Source organism: Carcharhinus amblyrhynchos, chromosome 22, assembly GCF_965287045.1.
Source record: "Carcharhinus amblyrhynchos chromosome 22, sCarAmb.v2.hapA, whole genome shotgun sequence".
Taxonomy (NCBI): domain Eukaryota; kingdom Metazoa; phylum Chordata; class Chondrichthyes; order Carcharhiniformes; family Carcharhinidae; genus Carcharhinus; species Carcharhinus amblyrhynchos.
This window is the reverse complement of record NC_137345.1, coordinates 22,068,538-22,093,962: the sequence shown is the minus strand read 5'-3', so window position 1 is coordinate 22,093,962 and position 25,425 is coordinate 22,068,538. Positions and strand designations below refer to the sequence as shown.

General features: G+C 42.1%; 1 protein-coding gene across 4 annotated transcripts in view; it reads left to right on the top strand.

The window, feature by feature from the left end:
• Positions 1-25,425, top strand: part of cpne5b (copine Vb) — a 602,363-nt gene that overhangs the window by 505,057 nt on the left and 71,881 nt on the right. For 3 of the 4 annotated variants that reach the window (XM_080209682.1, XM_080209679.1, XM_080209681.1), the window contains 2 exons: positions 2,087-2,214; positions 13,188-13,290. In XM_080209682.1, the coding sequence (XP_080065808.1) occupies positions 2,087-2,214; positions 13,188-13,290 (231 nt within the window). Of the gene's footprint in view, positions 1-2,086; positions 2,215-3,256; positions 3,266-13,187; positions 13,291-25,425 lie in introns of all 4 variants that reach the window. The other variant, XM_080209680.1, reaches the window with a different exon arrangement.

The window sequence follows — 25,425 nt, the reverse complement described above, 5'->3', positions numbered from 1 at the left end:
ATGCACAGTGGCTCCATACTGCCACCTTTCCGATCACTGGCCAGCCCTGTAGGCCCTCATCACTGCCCCTCTGACACCCCCCCTACAGCCCGGTTGCTGGATCCCGAACACATCTGGGCAAGCCAAGCCCTCCCATTCCACCCCCCACTGCAGCCCCACTCTACTGATTTCCAGCCCCCCCTCCCTGATGCCCAGCCCCTGATCGCTGCCCCCCCTCCCTCTGTCACTCAGCCCACTTGCAGAGTGGCAGCGGGGCTTATTGCACCCCTCTCCCGGCCCCGGCCCCCACACCAACACTGATCTCATCCCCAGTAGTCCTGCCCCCTTGGCACTTTCCCTTGCCTGGTAGGCACTGACAAGGTGCCCCCAGGCATTGGCACTTTGCCTTTTGGGCACTGCCAGGGGTCCCAGGCTGGCACTGCCAAGCTGACAATGCCTAGGGGCACCATCCCAGGCCTTGGTCCTCTGGGGGTTCTCAATGGCTCCCCTTCACTCCAGTGGGGTCGAGCCATCAGCTCTTCGAAAGTAGGGAGTTGTACTAAACTCTGTGGAGTGAACCACTCCTGGCAGAGGGGGGAGGCACTCGGCAGCCCAGAGATTTCAGTCCCAGGCCCACTAATAGCATTCAAATAGTATTTAAATTAATATTAACTTAAATTATTCAGTTCCGTGCCGATTTCTGACCAGGCTGGAAATCTGGCACTCGGAGACTTGCAGAGCCATGGCACCTAGTGGGAAGACACAGTAAAAAGTCTGACAACACCAGGTTTTAGTCCAACCAATTTATTTGGACTAAAACCTGGTGTTGTCAGACTTTTTACTGTGTTTACGCCAGTCCAATGCCGGCATACCCACATCATGACCTAGTGGGAAGCCCATGAAATGGCCTCCACTCGAGTCTCCAGCTGGGAGGATCACCCCCGTAATGTAAGTTTCAATTCACATTTCTATGTTTCTTAAATGCCTCAGAGGTGTTGGCAATGTCTCAAAAATATTCTTTTGATTGACTTTCAAGTTTCTTTTCGCTGAAATATATGCTGCCTGGTGGATTTTTATTTTAGAATTTTTTTTATCATTACTAAACCTGCTTCTTTGATCTTGAAGTTTCCTGATTACCTTTGGGTTGGAAATGGAAATAGTGGAGGAAGTGGATTAATATTCTGAAATTAGCCCAGAATATGTTCAATCAGCCATGGAGATATAGGTCTTTTTTCTTCCACACTGGATTGTTGGAAGTTGCTTTTCTAATATGCATGATGCAATGAATACAAAATGATTTAATATTGACATTTATACATTTGGGACATATAGTCAATAATATTCTCTAAGAATGCTTTGATGAAATGGCATAGGAAATCTTTGGTTGAAGTTAATTATATTCTGGGATTGTTTCATAGAATCATATAATTCCTAAAGCGCCAAAGAGGCCATTCGGCCTAACTAGTCAGCACTGACTCTCTGATAGAGCATCCCTGTAACCCGACACATTTACCTGACTAATCCATCTAACCTACTCATCTTGGGACACTAAGGGGCAATTTAGCATGGTCAATCCACCTCACTTGCTATGGGAGGAAATCAGAGCACCCAGAGGAAACCCACGCAGATTCCAGAAGAATGTACAAACTCCACACAGACAGTCGCCCAAGGCCAGAATTGAACCCGGATCCCTGTCACTATGAGGCAGCAGTGCTAATCACTGTGCCGCCATGCCACCCCATGATGTAAATTAAATGTGACACAGATATTTCCATTCTTGAAAATCAACTTGATAGCAAAATGCCACTCAAACAGGTGATCAAACGTGGTGATGTGATAGTGCCAGCCAAATTATTTAGGAATGTTTAGTGGCCTTTCACTAATTGCATTAAAGATTCCCATTAAACTGTAATGAAATAGTTGTAAGTAGCCAAAAATGTGGGCCAAACTGTGAGGTAGATCTGTGGCAATAATAGGTGAATAAATGCCAATTAATATTTTTCCTTTAGTGTAAAAACGCTTCCTTGGATCTGAAACAATTGTCAGAAAGAATTTGAGTTACACAGCAATCTCCAACTGTCTTTTGTTTCCTCTGAAAATCTTTCAGAATGGCAATCCTGACAACCCGTATTGTAATGGCATTGAAGGAATTCTTGAAGCGTACCATCGGAGCCTCAAGACAGTTCAGCTTTATGGACCAACAAACTTTGCGCCAGTGATTAATCATGTAGCCAGGTAAAATGAGCAGCTCTTTTGCACATTACTTAAGCAGTCCTGATATTTTTTCAGACAGACGGACAGGTAAATTTGAATATGCAGTTTCCGGAGATCCAATCCTGTTAGAAATTCTCATACGAGGTGATACTCTTGAGGTTCAAAAGATATTGGAAATCTGTTGAAAGAATGAGTATACTAGAATTAAGTTGATTTGTTCCAACTAGTCACGTTATCTGTCATACATTGCTATCTGGTGTAAAATGGTTATTTCTAGTGTTGATGAACTTTGCAATGCTTTGTGTTGTTTAAATAATACTGGTAACAAGTTTCTATAATGTATTATACAGCTTAATGCAATTTGATAGACCAGCATTTGAATATGTGTAAATCTCCTAGTGTCATCGACCCCACAACATCTCCATATATGGTTCAAAAAAACTTGCATACAATTCCTTTATAAGAACTTATGATCATAAAATGTGGCCATGTATAGTTTTGAAATAATGGGCAAACTTTTAATGGCTCTATAGCAGCGGGGGCGGAGCTGTGAAATGCAGCGAGCAACTCAAAAGCCCATTGACTTGAGAATCCCACTGTCTTCAGGGATCAATACATTTCACCCTCTGTAACTAAGCATTTATAGTAGGAAATTAGATTATTAACATAGAAACACAGGAGCAGGAGGAAGCCATTTGGCCCTTCGAGTCTGCTCCGCCATTCTTTGCAATCATGGCTGATTGTCCAACTCAATAGCTTAAGCCTGCTTTCTCCCCAACACCTTTAATCACATTTGCCCCGAGTGCTATATCAAGCCACCTCTTGAATGCATTCAATGTTTTGGCCTCAACTACTTCCTGTGGTAATAAACTTCACAGTAATGTGGTAATGAACTTGCACTATGAATGGTAAGTTTTGCCTGTATAGCATGCAAGAAACAATACTTTTCACTGTATCCCAATACACATGATAATAATAAATCAAATCGAAACACAGTTTTAAATTGCAGAAAATAAAGCACAGTTTCTTCATGTTATTTAAAAGCAGTTATATAAAAATATAGATTTATCATGTATACAACATTGTAATAGAGAGTTAGAAAACCTTGGAGTGAAGAATTTTAGAAGTTAAAGACTTTTTTGTCCCAGAAGATCAGTGATGTTGAGGCAACAGTTAGAATTTAGCATCCTCATTATCAAAAGAGGAGACCAGTGAGAATGATTAGTAGACTAAGATTTCCCAATCCTTTTTAGCACCATTTTAACCTATTTATTTTTAAAATTCATTCATGGGACATGGATGTCGCTGGCCGGCCAGCATTTATTGCCCATCCCTAGTTGCCTGAGGGCAGTTGAGAGTCAACCACATTGCTGTGGCTCTGGAGTCACGTGTAGGCCAGACCTGGTAAGGATGGCAGATTTACTTCCCTAAAGGACATTAGTGAACCAGATGGGTTTTTCTGACAATGGTTTCATGGTCAGCAGTAGATACTGAATTCCAGATTTTTTTATTGAATTCAAATTCCACCATCTGCTGTGGTGGTGTTCAAACACGGGTCCCCAGAATATTAGCTGAGTTTCTGGATTAATAGTCTAGTGATAATATCAGTAAGCCAACATCTCCATTGTAAATTTATATTTTAAATATTATTAGTCAAAATCTCTGCACCTTAACACCTGCAAAGATGTGACAATACAATTTCAATGAAGAATGCAGGTTAAATCTCTTGGAAATAGTATTTTAAATGTGTAGACAACTCTAGAAGTCAAAAAGCTTTGAGAATGCATACTTTTGCCGTCATACTGCAAATATGGCAATTTATATAAAATGCATTGAAAATGAATAAAGACTAAATGCAGTACTGTATTTGTGCAGTCATTCAATCAAAATCATATATTTGTTGGGGGGAAAGAGTGTGTGGAGAAGGAAACATGATTTGTTTTCATGTACACACCTTAAAATGATACAAATGTTATATTGTTCTGAAACTTGTTCTCGTTAATGGAGATTAACACATGTAAATTGGACCAATAAATATGCACTTACCGGGAGCCAGTGGCCGGTCAAAAGTGAAACCTGAAACAACCCTAGTAGCTTTCGTGTATATTAACAGATTTTTAACAGCTAAATACATATACGTAACATGCAGAAATATCACCAGGGGCTGACGCTTAGTACTTTTAAAACCATTAATGGCAAGAACTTTAAATGCCCTGTATTTTAACAAATAACCTATTCAAAAGTTCCTGTCAAGGTAATTACAGTGGACTTTTGAGGCAACCTGTGATGCACCCAAAATCGGTTCCTCCTTATGTGACAGTAATTGTTCTATTGCAAGTTAGAAATTTCTGTTGGGAGTTCTTCTGCAGTAAACAGGGTCAGGATACCATTATACTGATGACATCTATTGGTCTGTAACCAATCTGAGTTACTCTTGTTGATTTGATCTGTCTGTGTGCTGAGAGAGAGTGCCCGTGCATACTGATGGATTCCTCTTCAGCATTATCATGTTGAACTTTGAAGAAAAAATCCAAATTATTCTCAAATCCCAAATCTCACTCAATCATCCATATCTGGGAAATGGTTTGAAAAGTGCCAATTAAAAGCTTGCTGAACCATAAGTGCTGGTTGGTGAAAGTCTGTGATTTGCATGTTAAATGCCCTCTTCAAACTGGTCCATTATTGAATTAATATCTTCAGAGGTAACTACATTATGTACAAAAACAGCAAGACATTTTGCAACATGCTTCCCTCCTGAAAATGTTTCGTACTAAACTAGAATCGTAAAATCATACAGCGCAGAAGAGGCCCTTTGGCCCATCAAGTCTTCACCGATACATTAAAACACCTGAAACTCCCACCTAATCCCACCTGTCGGCACTTGGCCCATAGCCCGAATGTTATGATGTGCCAGGTGTTCATCCGGATATTTGTGAAAGGATGTGAGGCAACCCGCTTCCATTACCCTCCCATGCAGCACATTTCAGACCATCACCACGCTCTGAGTAAAAAAAGTTTTTCCTCAGATCCTTCCTAAACCTCCTGCCTCTCATCTTGAACCTATGTCCTCTCGTGACTGACCCTTCAACTAAGAGAATAGCTATTCCTTATCCACTCTGTCCATGTCTCTCATAATCTTGTATGCCTCGATCAGGTCACCCCTCAGTCTTCTCTGCTCCAAAGAAAATAACCCAAGCCTATCCAACCTTTCTTCATAACTTAAATGTTCCATCCCAGGCAGCATCCTGGTAAATCTCCTCTGCACTCCCTCCAGTTGAATCACATCCTTCCTATAATATGATGACCAGAACTGCACATATTACTCTAACTGTGGCCTCACCAAAGTTCGATGCAACTCCAACTGCTTTTGTAATCTATGCTTCGAATGGTAAAGGCAAGTGCCCCATATGCCTTTTTCACTACCCTTTTAACATGACCTTCCCCTTTCAGAGAACTGTGGACAAACACGCCAAGTCCCTTTGTTCCACAGAACTTCCTAGTGTTCTAGCACTCATTGAATACTTTTTTGTCAAATTACTCCATGAAAATGTATCACCTCACACTTTTCAGGCCACTTACCTGCCCATTTGACCATTCCGTCTATATCTTCTTGTACCCCAAGACACTCCGTCTCACTGTTAACCACCCGTCCAAACTTTCTGTCATCCATACACTTACCAATCCTATCCCCACATGATCATCAATGTCATTTATACAAATGATGAATAATAGGGAGCCCCAACATAGTACTCCACTGGACACTGGCTTCCAGTCACTAACACAGCCTTCTGTTATCATCCTCAGTCCCTTACAACTGAGCCAATTTTGAATCTACTTTATCAAATTACCTTATATCCCATGTGAATTACCTTCTTTACAAGTCTCCCATGTGTGACTTTGTCAAAGGTTTTGCTGAAATCTATATAAATTGCATCGACTGCACTACTCTCATCTACACACCTGGTCATGTCCTCAAAAAATTAAATCAAATTTGTTAGGCATGACCTCCCTCTAACAAAGCCATGTTGATTATTCCTGATCAAGCTTTGCCTCTCCAAGTGGAGATAGATACTCTCCTTCAGAAGTTTCTTTAATAGTTTCCCTACCACTGATGTGAGACTCATTGTCTATAGTTTCCTGGTTTAACTCAACTAATTTTCTTAAATAGTAGAATTACATTAGCTGTTCTCCAGTCATCTGGCACCTTCTCCATGGTCAGAGAGAAATTGAAAATTTGGATCACAGCCCCTACTATCTCCTCCCTTGACTCTCACACCAGCCGAGGGCACAATTCATCTAGGCCTGGAAATTTATCCACTTCTAAGGCTACCAGCGCATCTAATAGCTTGTCCACCTTCATGTTAATTTGCTCAAGAACCTCATAGTCACTCTGCCTAAATTCCGTACCATCATCCTCATTCTCTAGGGTGTAGATGGATGTGAAGTATTCATTCAACGCTCTACCAATGTCCTCTGGCTCCACTCACAGATTGCATTAATATATCTTTAAAAAAAAGCCATTTCGAATTGCAATTCAGTTTATCCTTGAAATACCTTCTAATGTTGTATTATTAAATAGTTGGGTGCAATCAAATACAATTGCCAGATTTCCAATTCTCATTTATTCCAGATCAACTGATGATGATTAATGTCTAGTCTGTGATATTAAAATATCATGTCTAGCACCTTACAATCATCATCACTCTCATCTCCCATACTCTCAAATGTTTTTCTTTTTGGAGATATATTTTTATCTTTATTTTGGCTAACTAACTTTATAAGATGCATAAGTAATCTGGCAAGATTTTTTCAGGTAAAAATACTTAAAATAGCTAACAGCTTGAAATGGTTATTATTTATTGTTTGAATCAGTGCAGAAGGAGGCCATTCAGCCCATCGAGTCTGCACTGACAACAATCCCATCCAGACCATGACAGTGACCCGAGGCCAGAATTGAACCCCAGTCTCTGGCACTATGGGGCAGCAGTGCTAACCACTGTGCCATTGTGATGCCCCATGCTTTCAAAGTCAAGGCAAATTCTTTTCTGCATTGCAGCTGAGCAAACTTTTTAAAAATGTATTTATTAGTCTCACAAGTAAGCTTACAATAACACTGCAATGAAGTTACTGTGAAAACTCCCTAGTTGCCACACTGCGACACCTGTTTGGATACACTGAGGGAGAATTTAATGTGGCCAATGCATCTAACCAGCACATCTTTAGGACTATGGGAGGAAACCGGAGCACCCGGAGGAAACACACAGACACGGAGAGAATATGCAGACTGTCTACAGCTGGGAATTGAACCTGCGTCCCTGGTGCTGTGAGGCAGCAGTGCTAACCACTGTGCCACCGTGCTGCATCACCTTTTCACCATCTCAAAGCATTAGAATTCTTAATCCGGCTTAGTTAGGGACTGATTAGAGCAAATTTTCCAGTCTGCATGACTCGTGCATCATGCCATTTGCCCACTGCTCACTCTGTTAAAAGCGATTTTCCAACTGGTAATACTTGACAAAGTGCAATAGCTTTAAATTGGCAATGACATTGCTACAAATTTTGAACACGAATCGCATATTCTCTTGAGTTAGCATCTTATTGCTCCTGTACAATCAGGACGATACCCATGCTGCCCAGTACCTGGTCATATGATAATGTGACCTGAGGGCAGTAATGGTAAGACACTACGTTGTGTCTATTGGATAGAATAAACTTTTCCATGCTCCCAGGTAGATTCTCCAATATTTTAAAAGGTCTTCAGAAAAGCACTATAATAAAACAGATAAAATTATTTTTCATTCTTCCATGGAATGTGCAAGGCCCAGTATTTGTTGCCCAACTTTAAATGCCTTTAATTGAGAAGGTGATGGTGAGTCGCTTCTGCAGTCCATGTGGTGCAGTTACACCTACAGTGCCAGTACGAAGGGAGTTCCCAGATTTTGACCCAGTGACAGTAAAGGAATGGTGATATATTTCCAAGTCAGGAAGATTGAATGACTTGGAAGGTGATGGTGTCCTTTCTAGGCGATAGAGGTTACAAGTTTGGGAGGTATTTTCAAAGGAGACTTGCTGCATTGCTGTGATGCATCTTCTATATAGTACATTCTGCTTCCATTGTGTGTCTGTGGTGGAGGCATGGTTGTTTAAGTGAAGGGTGGTACCACTCAAGCAAATTACTTTATTCTGGAGAGTGTTGAGTTTCTGGAATGTTGAAACCACACTCATCCAGACAAGTGGAGAGTACTCCATCACACTCCTATCTAGTAGATGGTGGGCAGGCTTTGGGCAGTCAGGAGGTGAGTAACGCGCCTCAGGGATTGCAGCCTCTGGCCTGCTGTTGCAGCCACACTATATGGCTGGTCCAGTTCAGTTTCTGGCCAGTGGTAACCCCAGGATGCTAACAGTGATGGACATATTGATAGCTTTTAAACCAACGATCATGGTTATATTGCATGCAGCATATGAAAGTACAAAATACAAGTGTTAGTGAAATTCAACCATTCTAATATCACTCTACATAATGAAAAATGGTATTCTGTGCAATGGCTGTTAACTGACTACACTCACTTATCAGACAGGCAGTTCCTAAAACCAATTGCTATTATTATTTTCCTAACATGTGGAGGAAAGCCAAGAACATAGCATTTGACTCCTCCCTCAGCCCTGCGTCAAGAAATTGGTTTACCAAGTTGATAGTCAAGGCTGACAACCTGGATTAGAAGCTTTTTGATCTGATATAACCTCAGCTCTGATATGAGAGGACTTTGAGGACGGACACACTTGAAGCATTGAAGAGTAACAATTACTGCTGCCCAGCTACCTAGTTTGCATACCAACTTATATAAATGAGCAATATACTCCTAGATACAATTGAAATCTTACATGCAAGTGTGATAAAGGCCATGATTTTAACTCCCTCATGGCTGGAGGCTGAAGAGGACGGTAAACCCTCCAAGTGCCAGGAGATTTTCACTCTGATCCTTATCTTCTTTAGTGTCTCACCCAGATGTGTTATTTTCTGTCCATGCTGCCTATGAAATGAGCATTTGAAAAGGCTGGGACAGACGACTTATACTTCATTCTACCCTGTTTTCTCTGCACACTAATTTTCTGTTGCGAACGCGTCCAGGTCTTTAGTTGGCCTTATAATAATTCCAATGTGAGCGGAATTTAAATCAATTCAATAATTGTCAAAGGCATGTTTCAAATTAGATTTCTTTAAGCCATTATTATCTATAATCCAAGAAGGATTGGGCATTTTTCAACTTGTCATTTGAATATGTCTTGTCAAAAGGAAGCTGCCAAAGTTAGTAAGTCCCCCGAAAGCAAAGAAAATGCCTTAGACGGATGCACAGGAATGAAGTATTCGTCCAGATATCAAACTTGTCCAACAGATCATCTTCACACACTTATTAATATTCTTACTTACCTCCTGATCAAGGATGACATGGTGGTAATTTTAAAGAGGAATAGCTTGATTAAGAAGTAGGTCTGAATTGCTTTTATGGTAAGTTAAAAATGCATGAATGAATCACTAGAACAATTTATTGTACAGAACATTAATCTTCATTCTTAAACAATGTTACTCATCTTTGATTCCAGGTCTATACTAAGTCAGTTCTGTATGGAGATTGTCCCCACTGTCTGTTAACATTGCAACCTGCTTGGTTGTTGCAATTTGCTTTCAGCACACATCTGCACTACAGGAGTGATCTTCCTTGGCTGTTGTCATGCTACACTGACATTTTCTGCGCCTCTTAGCATCTCCGCCACACATTTTGCTGCAACGTTCCACTCTTTGCCTTATACTACCTCGCAATGAAATTAGATAGGTGTGGACACCAGATGCAGGGTTACAACTCAGCTTGTCTCTCACTCGCTTTGTCTCGCTCCCTCTCTCTCTATCTCTGCGCTCTACACTTCAACCTTCTCTCCGTTTTTTACTTACTTCCTAGTACTTTCCAGCATTACAATTCCCTCTTATTAGATAAAAACAGACAATGCTGGAAAAACTCAGCAAGTCTGTGAAGAGAGAAACAGTTAATGTTTCGAGTCAGCATGACTTTTCTTCAGAGCTGGAGGGAGAAATGTGATTGATTATATTCTTTATAAGAGAGGTGTGGGTGAAGCAAATTAGGTCAGAGATAGGTAGGAGCCAAGAGAGATTGCAACAAAGATGTGTAGGATACAAGACATTGTGAAGGACTATGGAAGGTGCTGATAGTGGGATAATGGTGAGATAGCAGAATGTGTTAACAGGAGAACAAAGGATGGTGCTCAGTGAAAACAAAACTTAAGAACAATCGTATTGGGACAAAACAAATTTGATTTAAAATAGGGTCATGGTGGAGGAGAATGGTTGTTGTAAAGTTGTTGAACTCAGTGTTGAGTCCCGAGTTTCTAAAGTGCCTTATTGGAAGATGCTCCTCCAGTTTGCATTGGGCTTCACTGGAACATTGCAGTTTGTCTAGGATGGATATGTGAACATGAGAGCAAGATGATGAGTTAAAATGTCAAACGACAGAAAGGTTGGGCTCATGCTTGTGGACAGGCATTTCACAGAGCGAACACCCAGTTTGAGTCTTGTCTCCCCAGTATAGAGACCGCATTGGGAGCAGTGAATACGATAGACCGAATTGAAGGAAGTGCGAGTATGGCTTCACCTGAAAGGAGTGTTTGGGGCCTTGCATGACGAGGGGGGAGATAATGGGGCAGTTGTTACACCTTTCATGATTGCGAGGGATGGCACCGAGGGAAGGGAATGAGGTATTGGGGGTGATGGAAGATTGGGTCATGGAGGGAGCTGTCCCTGTGAAATGCTGACAGTGGGAGGACAGGTGAGGGGAAAATGTGTTTGGTGGTGGCGTGATGCTGGTGTTGGTGGAAAAAGACAGAGGATGATCCTTTGAAAGTGGAGGCTGGTGGGGTGAAAGATGTGGATAGGGGAACCCCACCATCATTCTGGGAGGGAGAATGAGAGCAGCGGCGTGGGGAGTGGTTTAAACCTGGTTAAGCGTCCGATCAGCCACATAATTCTCAGTTTTCTCAGCATTCAGTCCCACTATTTCCCTTCTTATTAATTCCCGGCTCTGATTTTTCCCAGGTCGATAGTTCTCACGACGGTTTGATTTCCTTGAAATTGTTTCCTCTCCACACATGGAGAGTAGCTCACTCCTGTGCTTTCATTCTGCACTTGCTGCTCACAACCTCGATGATGAACGAAAGAATTCAGCTTCCTTTTTTCCCTGCTCACCTAATTAGACATTGATGCGTGTCGGCCCCACTGCTTCTCCATGTTATAGTTCAGAGGCATCGACCTTTGCGGTCAACCTCACTTGATTGTATTTCATTATGTATCCCCGGAGAGATCGGTAGCTTGCATTGCACAATCTATCAAAGGCTGACTCATGACCTGTGCAGCTTTCTTTCTTCACTCAAAACACTTTTCGAGCCCTCCATCTTATCTGTGGCCTATCGTTTCCACTTTATTCGTGTTCTTTTCATGATTCTCTCTTTGCAAGACCTCAGAATTTCACGCGGAAAAAAATGGATGGAACCAGATAAAATTTTCAAGCCAATCAAGAAAAACACTGTTCGCCTTTATGAAGTTGACTCTAACAACCTCTCCGTTGTCTTGTTTGCATGTGTCAGTCCTGTCCCCTGCACAGCCTCAGCCTAATGTTATTGTGCTTTGCAACACCAGCATATCGTGCAGTCTTTTTGCCCATCACTCTTGTAATTTTTCTGCTCTTTACTTCCACTTACCTGGTCAAGTGTTCAGGTGACAACTTCTGCTGTCATGTTGAAAATCAAAACGTGGAACTTGAGGATACAGGTATTCTGTCCTAGTCCTGTGAATTGAAACAACAGTAGTCCATTCCCAATGATGAGCATAAACCAGTTTTGCAGAGGAAAACCCTTTGTGTCATCTTGATTAGCATTAAAAGAATAATAGCACTTTATCATAGACTGAACAGGGGATGTAAGATGTAGGAGCAGAATTAGGCCCATTGAGTCTGCTCCACCATTCAATCATGGCTGATAAGTTTCTCAACCCCATTCTCCCATCTTTTCCCTGTAACCTTTGATCCCCTTGCCAATCAAGAACCTATCTATCCCTGTCTCAAATACACTCAATGATCTGGCCTCCACAACCTTCTATGGCAATGAATTCCACAGATTCACTACCCTCTGGCTAAAGAAATTCCTGCTCATCTCACTTTGAAGGGTCGTCCCTTTCCTGAGGCTGTGCCCTCAGATCCTAGTCTCTCCTACTAATGGAAACATCTTCCCCACATCCACTCTACCCAGACCTTTCAGTATTCTGTAATTATCAATGAGATCCCCCTTCATCCTTCTAAACTCCATCGAGTACAGACCCGGAGTCCTCTAATGCTCCTCATCGGTCAAGCTGCTCATTCCTGGGACCATTCATGTGAACCTTCTCTGGACCCTCTCCAATGCCAGCACACCATTTCTTAGATATGGGGCCCAAAATTGCTCACGATACTCCACTTGTGGATTGACCAGAGACTTATAAAGCATCTTAAGATGATAGGCCTACTAAATAGGTGGTGAGCACAGGAGTAAATTGGACAGGAGAGGGGCTTTCATTCGAATCTCCTAAATACGTGGGATTATGTTTTAAAATATCCTTCCTCCCTCTCGTATTTAATGTCAATCCCACCTAATTTTTATTTTGCAGCGATAGAAGCACTGTGCAAAATGTCAAGCTGCTTGAAATTCACTACGTATTGATTAAGTCAAGATCTCACCTTTTGAGAACCAACAGAAAGAGTCATTTGTCTGAAGTGCACAATTATTTTGTGTAGATGTAAATGATTATAATTTATTATGTGCCTTTCCCACAGTGAGGTCAGTGATGTGTATTATGCAGTCTGTCCAAGGCTGTCAGATATTTATGAACTTTAACCGGCTTGATGTTCTAATTAGTGGTGTCATTTTCTAATATCCACTTTGTCTGGTTTCTACAGATACGCAACAGCTGTACAAGATGGCTCACAGTACTTTGTTCTGCTCATTATAACAGATGGAGTTATCTCAGACATGGCACAGACTAAGGAAGCTATTGTTAATGTAAGTCCTGGTTTATTCCTGTCAATCTAGCAGATCATATTCGCTGTGAATTGAATTCTAGTGAGAATCACCCTTGACAACATTTCACATTGTACCTACATCCAAAAATGTAATCAAATACAAAATCATACTAATAATTTCTTCTATTATGTATTGGGATTAAGCTTGTTAGAAGATTATATTTAATACAGTGGGGCATTCATTTTGAAATGTGTATTTATCTCTGAAGTGTAGACAACATGATGTTTATCCAAAACCTTCCATCTTTCCTCATTTCTCATATAACGCAAAACTATTACTGTAGTTTGGTTGAAGCATTTAATCTTGTTCGTGCTCCAAGTGCTTGGATTACTGACGATGAAAGAAAAAGCCCATTTTGTAAAAGCAAAATACTGCGGATGCTGGAATCTGAAACAAAATTGGAAAATGCTGAAAAATCTCTGACCAATCGTCATCCAGACTCAACGTGTGGGATTTCCTGTTTGCACTCGCCCCAGACTGGAAAATCTCGCCCGAGGTCAACAGACCCAGCACAATCCCCATGGTGGGTGGGATGGGAAAATTCCGCCCAAAATGTCAACTCTATTCTCTCTCCACAGATACTGTCAGACCTGCTGCAATTTTCCAGCATTCCCTGTTTTTTGCTGTAGCTTGTTTTATATGTTGCTGGTACTTATTTGGAAGCCTCTTAGACATCCACTTTGTAAATCTGTACTTGTAAGATAATTGGTTAACACGAACATACAGTTCTTAAAAGACGTGATTTTTGGTAACATTCTTTAGAAAGTAGGTGAGAAGCGGTAGAAATGCTATCCAGTTATTTGGTAAAGACGGACAAGACTTGAGGTAGGATTTTCAACAGCAGATAAAAAGAGGGAAGTGACCAGGTCGCCTCAAGAGCAAGAATTCTCATCAGGATGATGATAATGTCAGGGTATTTCTGATCCAGGCTCTTTCACCTTAGCACTTCTCATACAGGAAGACTACATTCTTTGTGTTCTACCTGTGAGAACACATCCACTAAACACAATAGGTTCACTCTTATTGCCAGTGTACAATACATGTCAGTCCAGCATACTCGTTTTTTCTGCTTAATCTCCCCCATGGTCTTTTTGTGCCCGTGTTTGCCACGAACACAAATGACGATATGGGCGCAAAATTCCGCGAGAGCTGGGAAATGAGAACCTTGCCAATGAGATCTCACTGTCAAATTCTCCCCCTGCCCCCACCACCTCCTACCATCATCCTGCCAGTGGCATAGAGATTCCCACCCAGAAGGTCAGGAACCTCAGTTCAATGCATTTAAATATAATTAATGAGCTTCCCACTGTATCATTCCTCTCTCCCCCCACCATGTTGGGAATTCCCCTTTGCCGTCATGTCGGTGAGGTTTACGGCTTTTTTTTTTAAGTACGAACTGGGCCCAGGCAATGGGGAGCTGTCGGGGATGCACAGTTAGGTATTGCCCCATTGGGGGAGAGGAGCGTGACCAAGAACTGTTCCTGGCATTGCTCCCTGGCTTTTTCTGCTCCTGCCTCTGAATGGCACAAGTGACACAGTTCAGCTTTTCAATTGAGAGTGGAATCCCTGATCATACTGATTGTTGTGCCCTGCCTCAACACTTGGTTATGCCCACTATTGCCTTGATAGATCTTTTGGAGAGCCTGCCTGCTGAAAGCTCATAGTACCACCACCCTTACATTGTATACCGGGACGTCACTTACTGTGCTGAAGTGGTGACATTGTTCAAAATGTTGCCTCAAGAGGGGGTCGCTTGGGATATACTGTGGTCATCTGTCCAGACAGTACTTGCAGATCTGGATACATTCTTAATCTTGCCTTTGAATCATACAAAATTCAAGCAACTTCTGGTCTGCTGCTGCAAATATTTGGTAGTCAAAGCTGTAAGATCTTCACCCTCAGCTATGAAGGTTTTTTATTCTTGTAATGGCTATATGGCAACTCTCCTGGACAGTACATTGGCTAAAGTTTGATATTTACCCTGTAGACACTCTGTAGTAGCGTTGTATCTCAGAGTCGAAGTGGGCATTTCTGAATCCTGGGTGGCTCCTTTGGGATTTCTTTTGTGTTCAGCAGTGTTATGTATGGCTTGTAATCTGTCTTGATCTTAAACTGCCAACCAAGCACACAATCAGAAAATTTTGCGCATGTCCAAGCTGCTGTCACCATGGGTGGCACGCTACCTCACAGCGCCAGAGTTCAATTCCGGCCTTGGATAACTTAGTGAAGTTTGCATATTCTCCCCATGTAGGCGTTGGTTTCCTCCGGATGCTTTGATTTCCTCCCACAATCCAAAAAATATGTGGGTTAGGTTGCTAAATTGCCACTTAGTGTCGGAGAGGTGAGCAGGATAAATATGTGTGGTTGGGTGGGATTGTTTTTAGTGTAGGCTCGATGGGCTGAATGGTCTCCTTCTGTACTGTATGTATTCTATGATTCTAATGATCTGATATTATGGTTTTATCTCAGGAGTCTTGTTATAGAAGAGGTCTGTCTGAAGGCATTAGTCTTTTGTTGCAAACACATTTACTTATGCACTACCTACATAAAGATTAAGTAAGACTGAGACATCACTGGAGCTACTCTCTAAGGTGCTTCTCAGTCATCTTCTCTGTGAGTGACACCACTGTGATAAAGCTCTTTGCGCACATGCTCAGTAGCCATGATTAGAGTTAACCCTTTACAGATGGCACTCATCCTCCTCTATGATTGGCTCAAGCCTTGAATGGCTCACTGGCTCAGTTCAGGGGAGCATCAGATGTGGCACCACTGGCATTCACTCCATGCATTGTTGTGCTATCAGTACCACTGAGTAACCAACGTTACAGGGAGGTGGTGGTCTCATGATATTATTGCTAGACTATTAATCTAGAAACTCAGCAAATGTTTTGGAGACCTGGGTTCATGTCAAAATTGAATTCAATAAAAAAAATCTGCAATTAAGAATCTACTGATGACCATAAAAGCATTGTTGATTGACATAAAAACCCATCTAGTTCACTTATGCCCAGTAGGCACATTTACGTCCTTACCTGGTCTGGCCTACGTATGACTCCAGAGCCACAGCAATGTGGTTGACTCTCAACTGCCCTCAGGCAACAGGGATGGGCAATAAATGCTAGCCAGCCAGTGAAACCCACATTCCATGAATGAATATAAAAAAGAATGACTTGCATCTTGTACATGTTAGAGTTCTCTTCCTGCATCCACCCCAGGTGCTGCAACCCTTGGCTCTCCATGAGATTAGCCACTTAATGGAGGAGCTCATGCATTCAAATCCCTGTCTCAAGGTGGTAAACATGGCTTGAATGGAATTCTACGTTCTCATCCCATGATCCCACACTTTTCAGGGAACACTGAGATACAGCAGACATCTTGGTAGGAATAACAGCAAAATGCACTATTATTTAAGTGGTTAAAAAAATTGCAGCATGCTGCTGTGTAGAGGGACCTGGGTGTCCTTGTCATGAATCACAAAAGGTCGGTTTTGCAGGTGCCGCAGATACTTAAGAAGGCAAATGGAATTTTGTCGTTCATTGCTAGAGGGATGAAGTTTTAAAACAGGGAAGTTATGTTGCAGCTGTATAAGGTGCTGGTGAGGCCACACCTGGAGTATTGTGTACAGTTTTGGTGTCCTTACTTGAGAAAGGATATACTGGCACTGGAAGGGTGCAGAGGAAATTGACAAGGTTGATTCTGGAATTGAGAGGGTTGGCTTATGCGGAGAGACTGAGTAGACTGGGACTATACTCACTGGAATTCAGAAGAATGAGGGGAGATCTTATGGAAACATACAAGATTATGAAGGGAATGGATAAGATAGAAGCAGGGGGGTTGTTTCTACTGGCGGGTGAAACTAGAACTAGGGGACATGGCCTCAAAATAAGGAGGAGCAGATTTAGAACTGAGTTGAGGAGAAACTTCTTCACCCAAAGGGTTGTGAATCTGTGGAATTCCCTGCAGGGTAAAGCAGTTGAAGCTACTTCATTGAATGTTTTTAAGGCAAGGATAGATAAATTTTTGAATAGTAAAGGAATTAAGGGCTGCGATGAGCAGGTGGCTAAGTGGAGCTGAGTCCACGAAAAGATCAGCCATGATCTTATTGAATGATGGAGCGGGCTTGAGGGGCCAGATGGCCTACTCCTGCTCCTAGATCTTATGCTCTTATCTCACGCTACCAGTTAAAGCAAAGGCACCTTACATGTGATTCCCGAAGCCCCTGCAACAGTGCCAAGTAGAGAATGGCTGTGTCCATCTTCTACCCTCTGAGGTGGATTCCCAATAGCTAACTCTGCCTCATTCATCATCTCCTGCTCTTCACCTGTTGCCACTCCCTCTAGTTGTTTCAGACAGCCCACCATTGTGAGTGTATCTGCACTGGTGGTGAATGTGCTCAAGTAAGAGACAGTGCTGACTCTGGTTCAGATATTTGAGAGTTCCCCATTGTTGCTGTGGCACTTTCACTCTCACGGTGGGTGGCATGGTGGTGCAATGGTTACCATTGCTGCCTCACAGACCAGGGACCCAGATTTGATTCCTAGCTTAGGCCACTGTCTGTGCCGAGCCTGCATGTTCTTACTGTGTCTGCGTGGGTTTCCTCCGGGTGCCCCGGTTTCCCCCCGCAGTCTGAAAGATGTGCTGGTTAGGTGCATTGGCCATGCTAAATTCTCCCTCAGAGCACACGACCTGTGCTATGAGGGAGGCGCCAGAATGTGGCAACTAGGGAATTTTCACAGTCGCTTCATGGCATTGTTAATGAAAGTCTACTTGAGACACTAATAAATAAACTTTAAACCATCCGCGACTGACTCTGTGGGAGACAAAAGGAGGAGATTCTGGGAATTTAACTTTGACAGCAGGAACTGCTGAAAAGCTGAGACTAACTAATGCACCTGATTATTTGGCATGCTATCAGGTGTGAGCTGGAGCGCATGCCGTATTTTCATCCACAAAATTCACCATCTATTCATCTTTTCTCCAGGTATTCCCATTTCTCCATCACCCACTTGGTCATTCAGCGACCCCCTACAAATTCCATTGAAGTCTGCTCCATGGCTGTGAGGATGGTGAACTGTGACACTCTTTCTGTATGCAGCCTCCCCTACTAATATTGAAACTGCTTATCCTGTAAGGACTGAAGAGAGAGAGAGATGAGGCAATGCTGGCCTCTCTCACCTATGCCGATGATAAATTTAAATCAGTGGGTGCATGTAGCAGCGCTGATAGCTAAGCTCGGTGGCTTGCTGGCATTAATCACACTTAATTTTCCGGAGTTCAGTAGCACTTTGTTAATTCATTCTGCACTGTGACTCTTGCCATCAACCAGAAAGGCATCAAGATTTTGCACCCACCTTGCCGTATGCACTCACGGCAATCATGGATGCAAAATCCCTGCCAATCTGTTCAGACTTTGTGAAAGAAACTCCAATGAAGTATGGATAGTTGATTCATTGTGTAGATAATGTGATGTTTTATCCTAGGGGCATAATTTTGATTGAGTATGATTTTTTTCTTAAATATTTTATTGAAACTAATTTTATGATGGATCTTTTTGTCAAAAAATGTCCTTCAAAATATTACAGTCAGTGGAAATTGAGGATTTTTTAATGATTTTTGGAAATTCAAATCCTGGAAATTGGAAATTGAGGATCTCATTTATGATTTTTTTTATTATAGATCTTTGTCATCAAAAACATGCTTTACAGTGGGAATAGTTGATAAATTTGTAGACGAAACTTGCAATTGGTTAAGTATTGCACAGATCTAAAAATCAGTAACATGAACATTATTGTTAGTCTGCATCAAACCAACTTGTCCATTTTAATGCCCTTACCTGTGCATTCTTAACATTAATCAAACAATTAATATCACTCATTTATAGGAATAATAGGAAGACAGATTATTATTTGAATGGGTGTAAATTCAGAGAGATGGATACTCAGCAAGACCTTGGTGTCCTCATGCACCAGTCATTGAATGTAGGCATGCAAGTACAGCAGGCAGTAAAGAGGGCCAACAGTATGTTGGCCTCCATAGCGAGAGGAGATCTCATAGAAACTTTTAAAATTCTAACAGCGTTAGACAGGATAGATTCAGAAAGAATGTTCCTAATAGTATTCCAGAATGAAGGGTTATAGTTTGAGGATAAGGGGTAAATCTTGTAAAACTGAGGTGAGAAGAAATTTCTTCACCCGGAGAATGGTGAATGTGTGGAATTTATTATCATAGAGCACAGTTGAGGCCAAAATATTGTCTGATTTCAAGAAGAAAGTAGATATAGCTCTAGGCTAAAGAGATCAAGGGATATGGGGTGGGGGGGAAGGGATCAGGATATTGAATTTGATGTTCATCAATGATTGGCAAAGCAGGCTCGAAGGACAGGATGGCCTACTCCTGCTTCTAGTTTCTATGTCTGCCTCCTTTTGAACCAACACTCAGTGTTGCAGAAGTCTCTCTTTTTGTAACTATTTTTGAAAAGTCCCTGTTCTTATGTGTTGATCAGCCATTGTCCCATTACCTGTGTATCCTTAACCTTAATCATACAATTAACATATATTTGACACTATGTAACTCAGACTGCTCAGCTGGTATGTGTGCTGTTAGCTGCAGAATTGGAAGTCTGTCACCTGGATTTTCCATTGCACTCACCTTGCTAGAGAGAAGATCATTAAAGCTATTGCAGCACTGCACTCAGTTCCTGCAGACAACACTTTGGGGTTGGTGATCTTGCCGTTTCCAGCCAGGCCTGCTTTGATGGTTGATTAGCATTTGCCTGCTATCCTCCGGAAACAAGACCTCTGGCACTGCTTTCAACAGCATCTCGAGGGCTGCATGTAGGAACTGTAGGTCAGCCTTGCCAATTCTGCTTTGATGGGTCTCTGGATGTTTAGCAACGTGACACCTGACCACGTCACAATCGATATGGTTACATACGTTATCGTGCACGAGATCTACGTGCAAATGTTCCTTGGTTTTCAATACATTCCACACAATGGATGAAGCACGCAGATTACAAAACATCAAAACTTTTTGATTTTAAATCTTGGATGTTGACTAAAAATGAGAGAGAATATTTAAGAGCCTAGCATTTGGGGTATTCATGCCTTTAAAAATTAAACAAACACTTATCAAATAATTACAGTAAGAAGCCTCACAACACCAGGTTAGAGACCAATCAGTTTATTTAATAGCAAGATTACTATCAAATAAACTGGTTGGACTCTAACCTGGTGTTGTGAGACTTCTTACTGTGTTTACCCCAGTCCAATGCCGGCATCTCTACATCATTTAATTAGGCAGGGTAATTTCATTGTTGAACTTAATTCATGCTATTATGAGCAGGATTGGCATGACTAGACATCACTTAATAGTTTAAGTGGGCATCAAACATTTGAGAAGTGCAGAAATGAGTGTGATTGCTGGTGAGGCCTAATTGGCCAAATTTCAGATCCGAGAGTCTTGACCGAACATGCCTAGAGACATTTACGATGATTATCATTAATTGGCATTACAGTGAAAGGCATGACATTTTGATTTCTAAAATGGGAAAACACCCACAAATTGCTGCTACATTTCGATAGAACGCCACTTTCAAACACGAGGGTTTTCTCACCCATGGCAACCTTTCACAAGATCAGTCAACGTGGCATCAAAAGAGTTCTCATGATAAAAAACAGTCAACTTTATAATTTGAACATCACAGTAGCAAGAAGAAGAATCGAGCTGACAAAATACGCATTAATTTGCCCAGGAAGGTAGTCTTGCGGGCAACCTACTTAAACTCAACTTTCATTAAAATTGCAAGTGCCCACAAAAATGATTTTACAGTTCAAGGAGGGTCAGATATAAAGAAAGCAAAATGAAATTTGATGGACTAACGTAAAGCTAAAGTCTAGGCAGGGTTTTTGGAGCCAGCAGAGCCAGTCACTCGCTGTAAAATATGACCAAAATTTTAGCTGAGGGAGAAAAATAAATGAGCAGCTCTTCCAAACCATCACAGATTGTTTTGAGGAAGATTCTGAGAAATGCTGTCTGTTTTTCTTTCCAAAGCCTGAGAACTGGGGTAGCTTGGATTATAGGCATGGTACCTTTCTACTTTTGACTCCCACAGGAAGGAGAAAGATTGAAATAACTTTTGAGTTTGCTGTCTTTCAAGGGCCACTTGTTCAGTCTGTTGGAATGGATGCATCTGATGCAGATGCGGGCTGCCTGGAGCGGGTATTTAGGGCAATGCCAGAGTTCTGCTCTATCACAGTTGGGAAGTTTGGAACCTCTGTACTTTTCTTTCCAAATCCTAAAAAGATTCTCTCTGAGCACAGGTTTCCAATAGGTAGTGATGTTGCCAAATTGGTTTTGGTTGAACGTTGAGCGTTGTTTTATTAAAACTCCGTGCCACAGTTTGAGACAATTCCTTTCAGTGTTATTATCATTCTGTTTAGCTCTGAGCTGAGCATTTATCCTCTCATAATCTCTCCATCACCAAGATCACCTACTTCCATCTCTATAATATGGCCCACTTCTATTCCTGTCTCAGCCCATCTGCTGCAGAAACCCTCATCTATGCTTTCGTTATCTCCATGTTACCCTGTCTGGCCTTCCATCTTCAACGCTCTGTATCCTCAAGCTCATCCCAAAACTGCTGTCCACATAATAACTTGCACAAGATCCCAATCAACCATCAATCCTGTTATTGTTGACCTACCTCTGTTCCTGATCCAGACGTGCCTTGAATTCAAAATTCCCTGTTCAAAATCCTCCATGGTCTCTCTCTCATTTTTTGCAACCTCTGCATTCCTCTGATTCAATGCATGTTTCACCTTTTTCATAGAATAATAAGCTCCCTACAGTGCAGATGAGGCAATTCAACCCTTCGTATCTGCACCGACTCACTCTGGCAGAGTACTTTATCCATGATGTGCTTGGCTCCCTCGTCATATGCCCTCCTCAAGGAACGGCATATTTGTAGAGGCTCATCATCCTGTTAATTGTTTAATTGTCTAATACCTTTCACTACTGGATGTGGTAGGACTGGTGAAGCTTAGCTCTGATGCATTGTTTGTTGGCACACTTAGCTCTGTCTATTGCATGTTGCCTCTGCCGTTTGACACACAAGTAGGCCTGAGTTGTTGCTTCATCAAGTTGGGACCTCATTTTTAGCTATGTCTGAAGTTGTTTCTGGTATGTTCTTTTGCACCCTTCATTGAACCAGGGCGGATCCCCTAGCTTGATGATAATGGTGAAGTGGGGGATATGCTAGATCATGAGGTTACAGTGTGTGTTCAAATACAATTCTTTTGCTGCTGATGGCCACAATGCCTGATGGATGTCCAGTTTTGAGCTATTAGATCTCTTCAAAAGCTATCCTATCTAGCAGAGTAGTAGAACCACACAATATGATGGAGGGTATCCTCAATGCGGAGATGGGACTTCGTCTCCATGGGACTGCGTGTTGGTCATTACTGTTAGCACCATAATGGATTGATGCAATTGCAACAGGCAGATCGTTGAGAGCAAGGTCAAGGCAGTACAGCAGGCAGTAAAAAAGTCAAATTGTATGTCGGCCTTCATAGTGAGAGGATTTGAGTATCGGGATAGGAATGTTTTGCTGCAATTGTATAGGGCATTGGTGAGGCCACACTTGGAGTGTTACGTATAGTTTTGGTATCCTTAGAAGGAGTACCAGGCTGATTCCTGGGATGGCAGATCTGTCATATGAGGAAAGACTAAGTCAGTTAGGGTTATATTCAATGGAGCTTAGAAGAATGAGAGGAGATCTCACAGAAACTTATAAAATTCTAACAGGGTTAGACAGGATAGATTCAGAAAGAATATTCCCAATGGGGGGAGTGCAATGGTGGAGTCCAGAACTAGGGGTCATAGTTTGAGGATAAGAGATAAACCTTTTAGAATGAGGTGAGGAGAAATTTCTTCACCCAGAGAATGTTGAATCTGTGGAATTCACTACCACAGAATGTAGTTGAGGCCAAATGTTCTTTGATTTCAAGAAGAAATTGGATATAGCTCTTGGGGTAAAGAGATCAAGGAATTTGGGAGGAGGTGGGGATCGGGACATTGAATTCGAGGATCAGCCATGATCAAAATGAATGATGGAGCAGGCTCGAAGGGCCAAATGGCCTACTCCTGCATCTCGTTTTTGTTTCTATGCCTGCTGCCTCTCAAACCAACACACAGTGTTGCAGAAATCTCTCTTCACAACTATTTTTGAAAAGTGTCTGTTCATATGTGTTCAATCAGTCAAAGCCCCATTCCCTGTGTATCTTTAACCTTAATCATACAATTAACATACATGGTGGAGTAGGCTCAAAGGGCCAAATGGCCTACTCCTGCTTCTAGTCTTTATGTTTCTAAGTAGGTTTTCCCCTCTTGTTGATTGCCTCACCACCTGCCCCAGACCCGGTCGAGCAGCTATGTCCTTCAGGATCCGGCCAGCTACGTCAGCAATGGTGCTACTGAGCCACTCTTGGTGAGGAACATTGAAGTTCCCCCACTCAGTGTACATTCTACACCAATACCCTTAAGAAGGCATACGCTGTGTTAGCTTTTATTGGTAGAGAGATTGAGTTTCGGAACCATGAGGTCATGATGCAGCTGTACAAAACTCTGATGCGGCCGCACTTGGAGTATTGCATACAGTTCTTGTCACTGCATTACAGGAAGGATGTAGAAGCACTGGAAAGGGTGCAGGGGAGATTTACCAGGATATTGCCTGGTACGGTGGCAAGGTCTTATGAGGAAAGGCTGAGGGACTTGAGGTTGTTTTTGTTAGAGAGAAGTTTAAGAGGTGACTTAATAGAGGCATATAAGATGATCGGAGGATTAGATAGAGTGGACAGTGAGAGCCTTTTTCCTCGGATGGAGATGGCTAGCATGAGGGGACATAGCTTTCAGTTGAGGGGTGATAGATGTAGGAAGATGTCAGAGGTAGGTTCTTTAGTCAGAGAGTAGTAAGAGCTTGGAATGCCCTGCCTGCAACAGTGGTGGCCTTGCCAACATTAGGGCATTTAAATGGTCATTGGATAAACATATGGATGATATTGGAATAGTGTAGGTTAGATAGACTTTAGATTGGTTTCACCAGTTGACACAACATCGAGGGCCGAAGGGCCTGTATTGCGCTGTTATGTTCTATGTTGCCATCCTCAATCTTTCTGCACGGAGAAAGACTGACTCATCAGCTAAGGTAAGGCAATGTGTGGTAGCAGGTTTCTTTGCCCAAGTTTGATCTGCTTCATGAGACTTCATGAGGTCCGGAATCAATGTTCTGAACTCCTGGGGCAACTCCCTTCTAACTGTACACCGCTGTACTACCACCAATGGTGAGTTTGTCCTCCTGGTGGGACAGAACATACTCGGGGATGGTGACAATGGTGTCTAGGAGTTTGCCTGTAGGTATGATTCAGTGAGTGTGGCTGTGTCAAGTGATTGCTTGACTAGTCTGTGAGACAGCACTCCCAACTTTGGCACAAATCAGTAAGGAGCACTTTGCGGAGTCAATAGGGTTGGGTTTGCCACTGTCGATTTCCGGTGCCTAGGTCAATACCATGAGTGGTTCACTTGGTTTCACTCCTTTTAGACTTCATGGCAGTTTGATGCAACTGAGGGGTTTGCTAGGCAATTTCAGAGGGAATTTAAGAGTCAACCACTTTGCTGTATGTCATATGTTGGCGGGACCAGATAAGAGCAACAGATTTCCTCCCCTCAATTTCATTAGTGAAGCCAATAAGTTTTGACAAAAGTCGACAATGGTCCATGGTCCATTACTAAGTTTTTAAAATTGCTGATTTGTTAATTGAAGTCAGATTCAATCAGTTTCCATAGTGGGATTTGAAACCGTGTCCCCCAGAATATTAACCTGGGCCTCTGGATTAGTCCTCCAATGGCATTACCACTACACCACTGCCTCCCCGCTACTCAAGGGCAATTAGGGATGGGCAATAAATGTTGACTTTTATATGATGCTCACATCCGATGAACTAATAATAAAAGATAAAATTATTATGACGTTCATCTTGACAAGTTTGTCATCTTCCTGAAAAACTGCTCAGGATCTGACCTTATAAAATAACTTGGTTATTACCCCCAAAGCTATAGTGA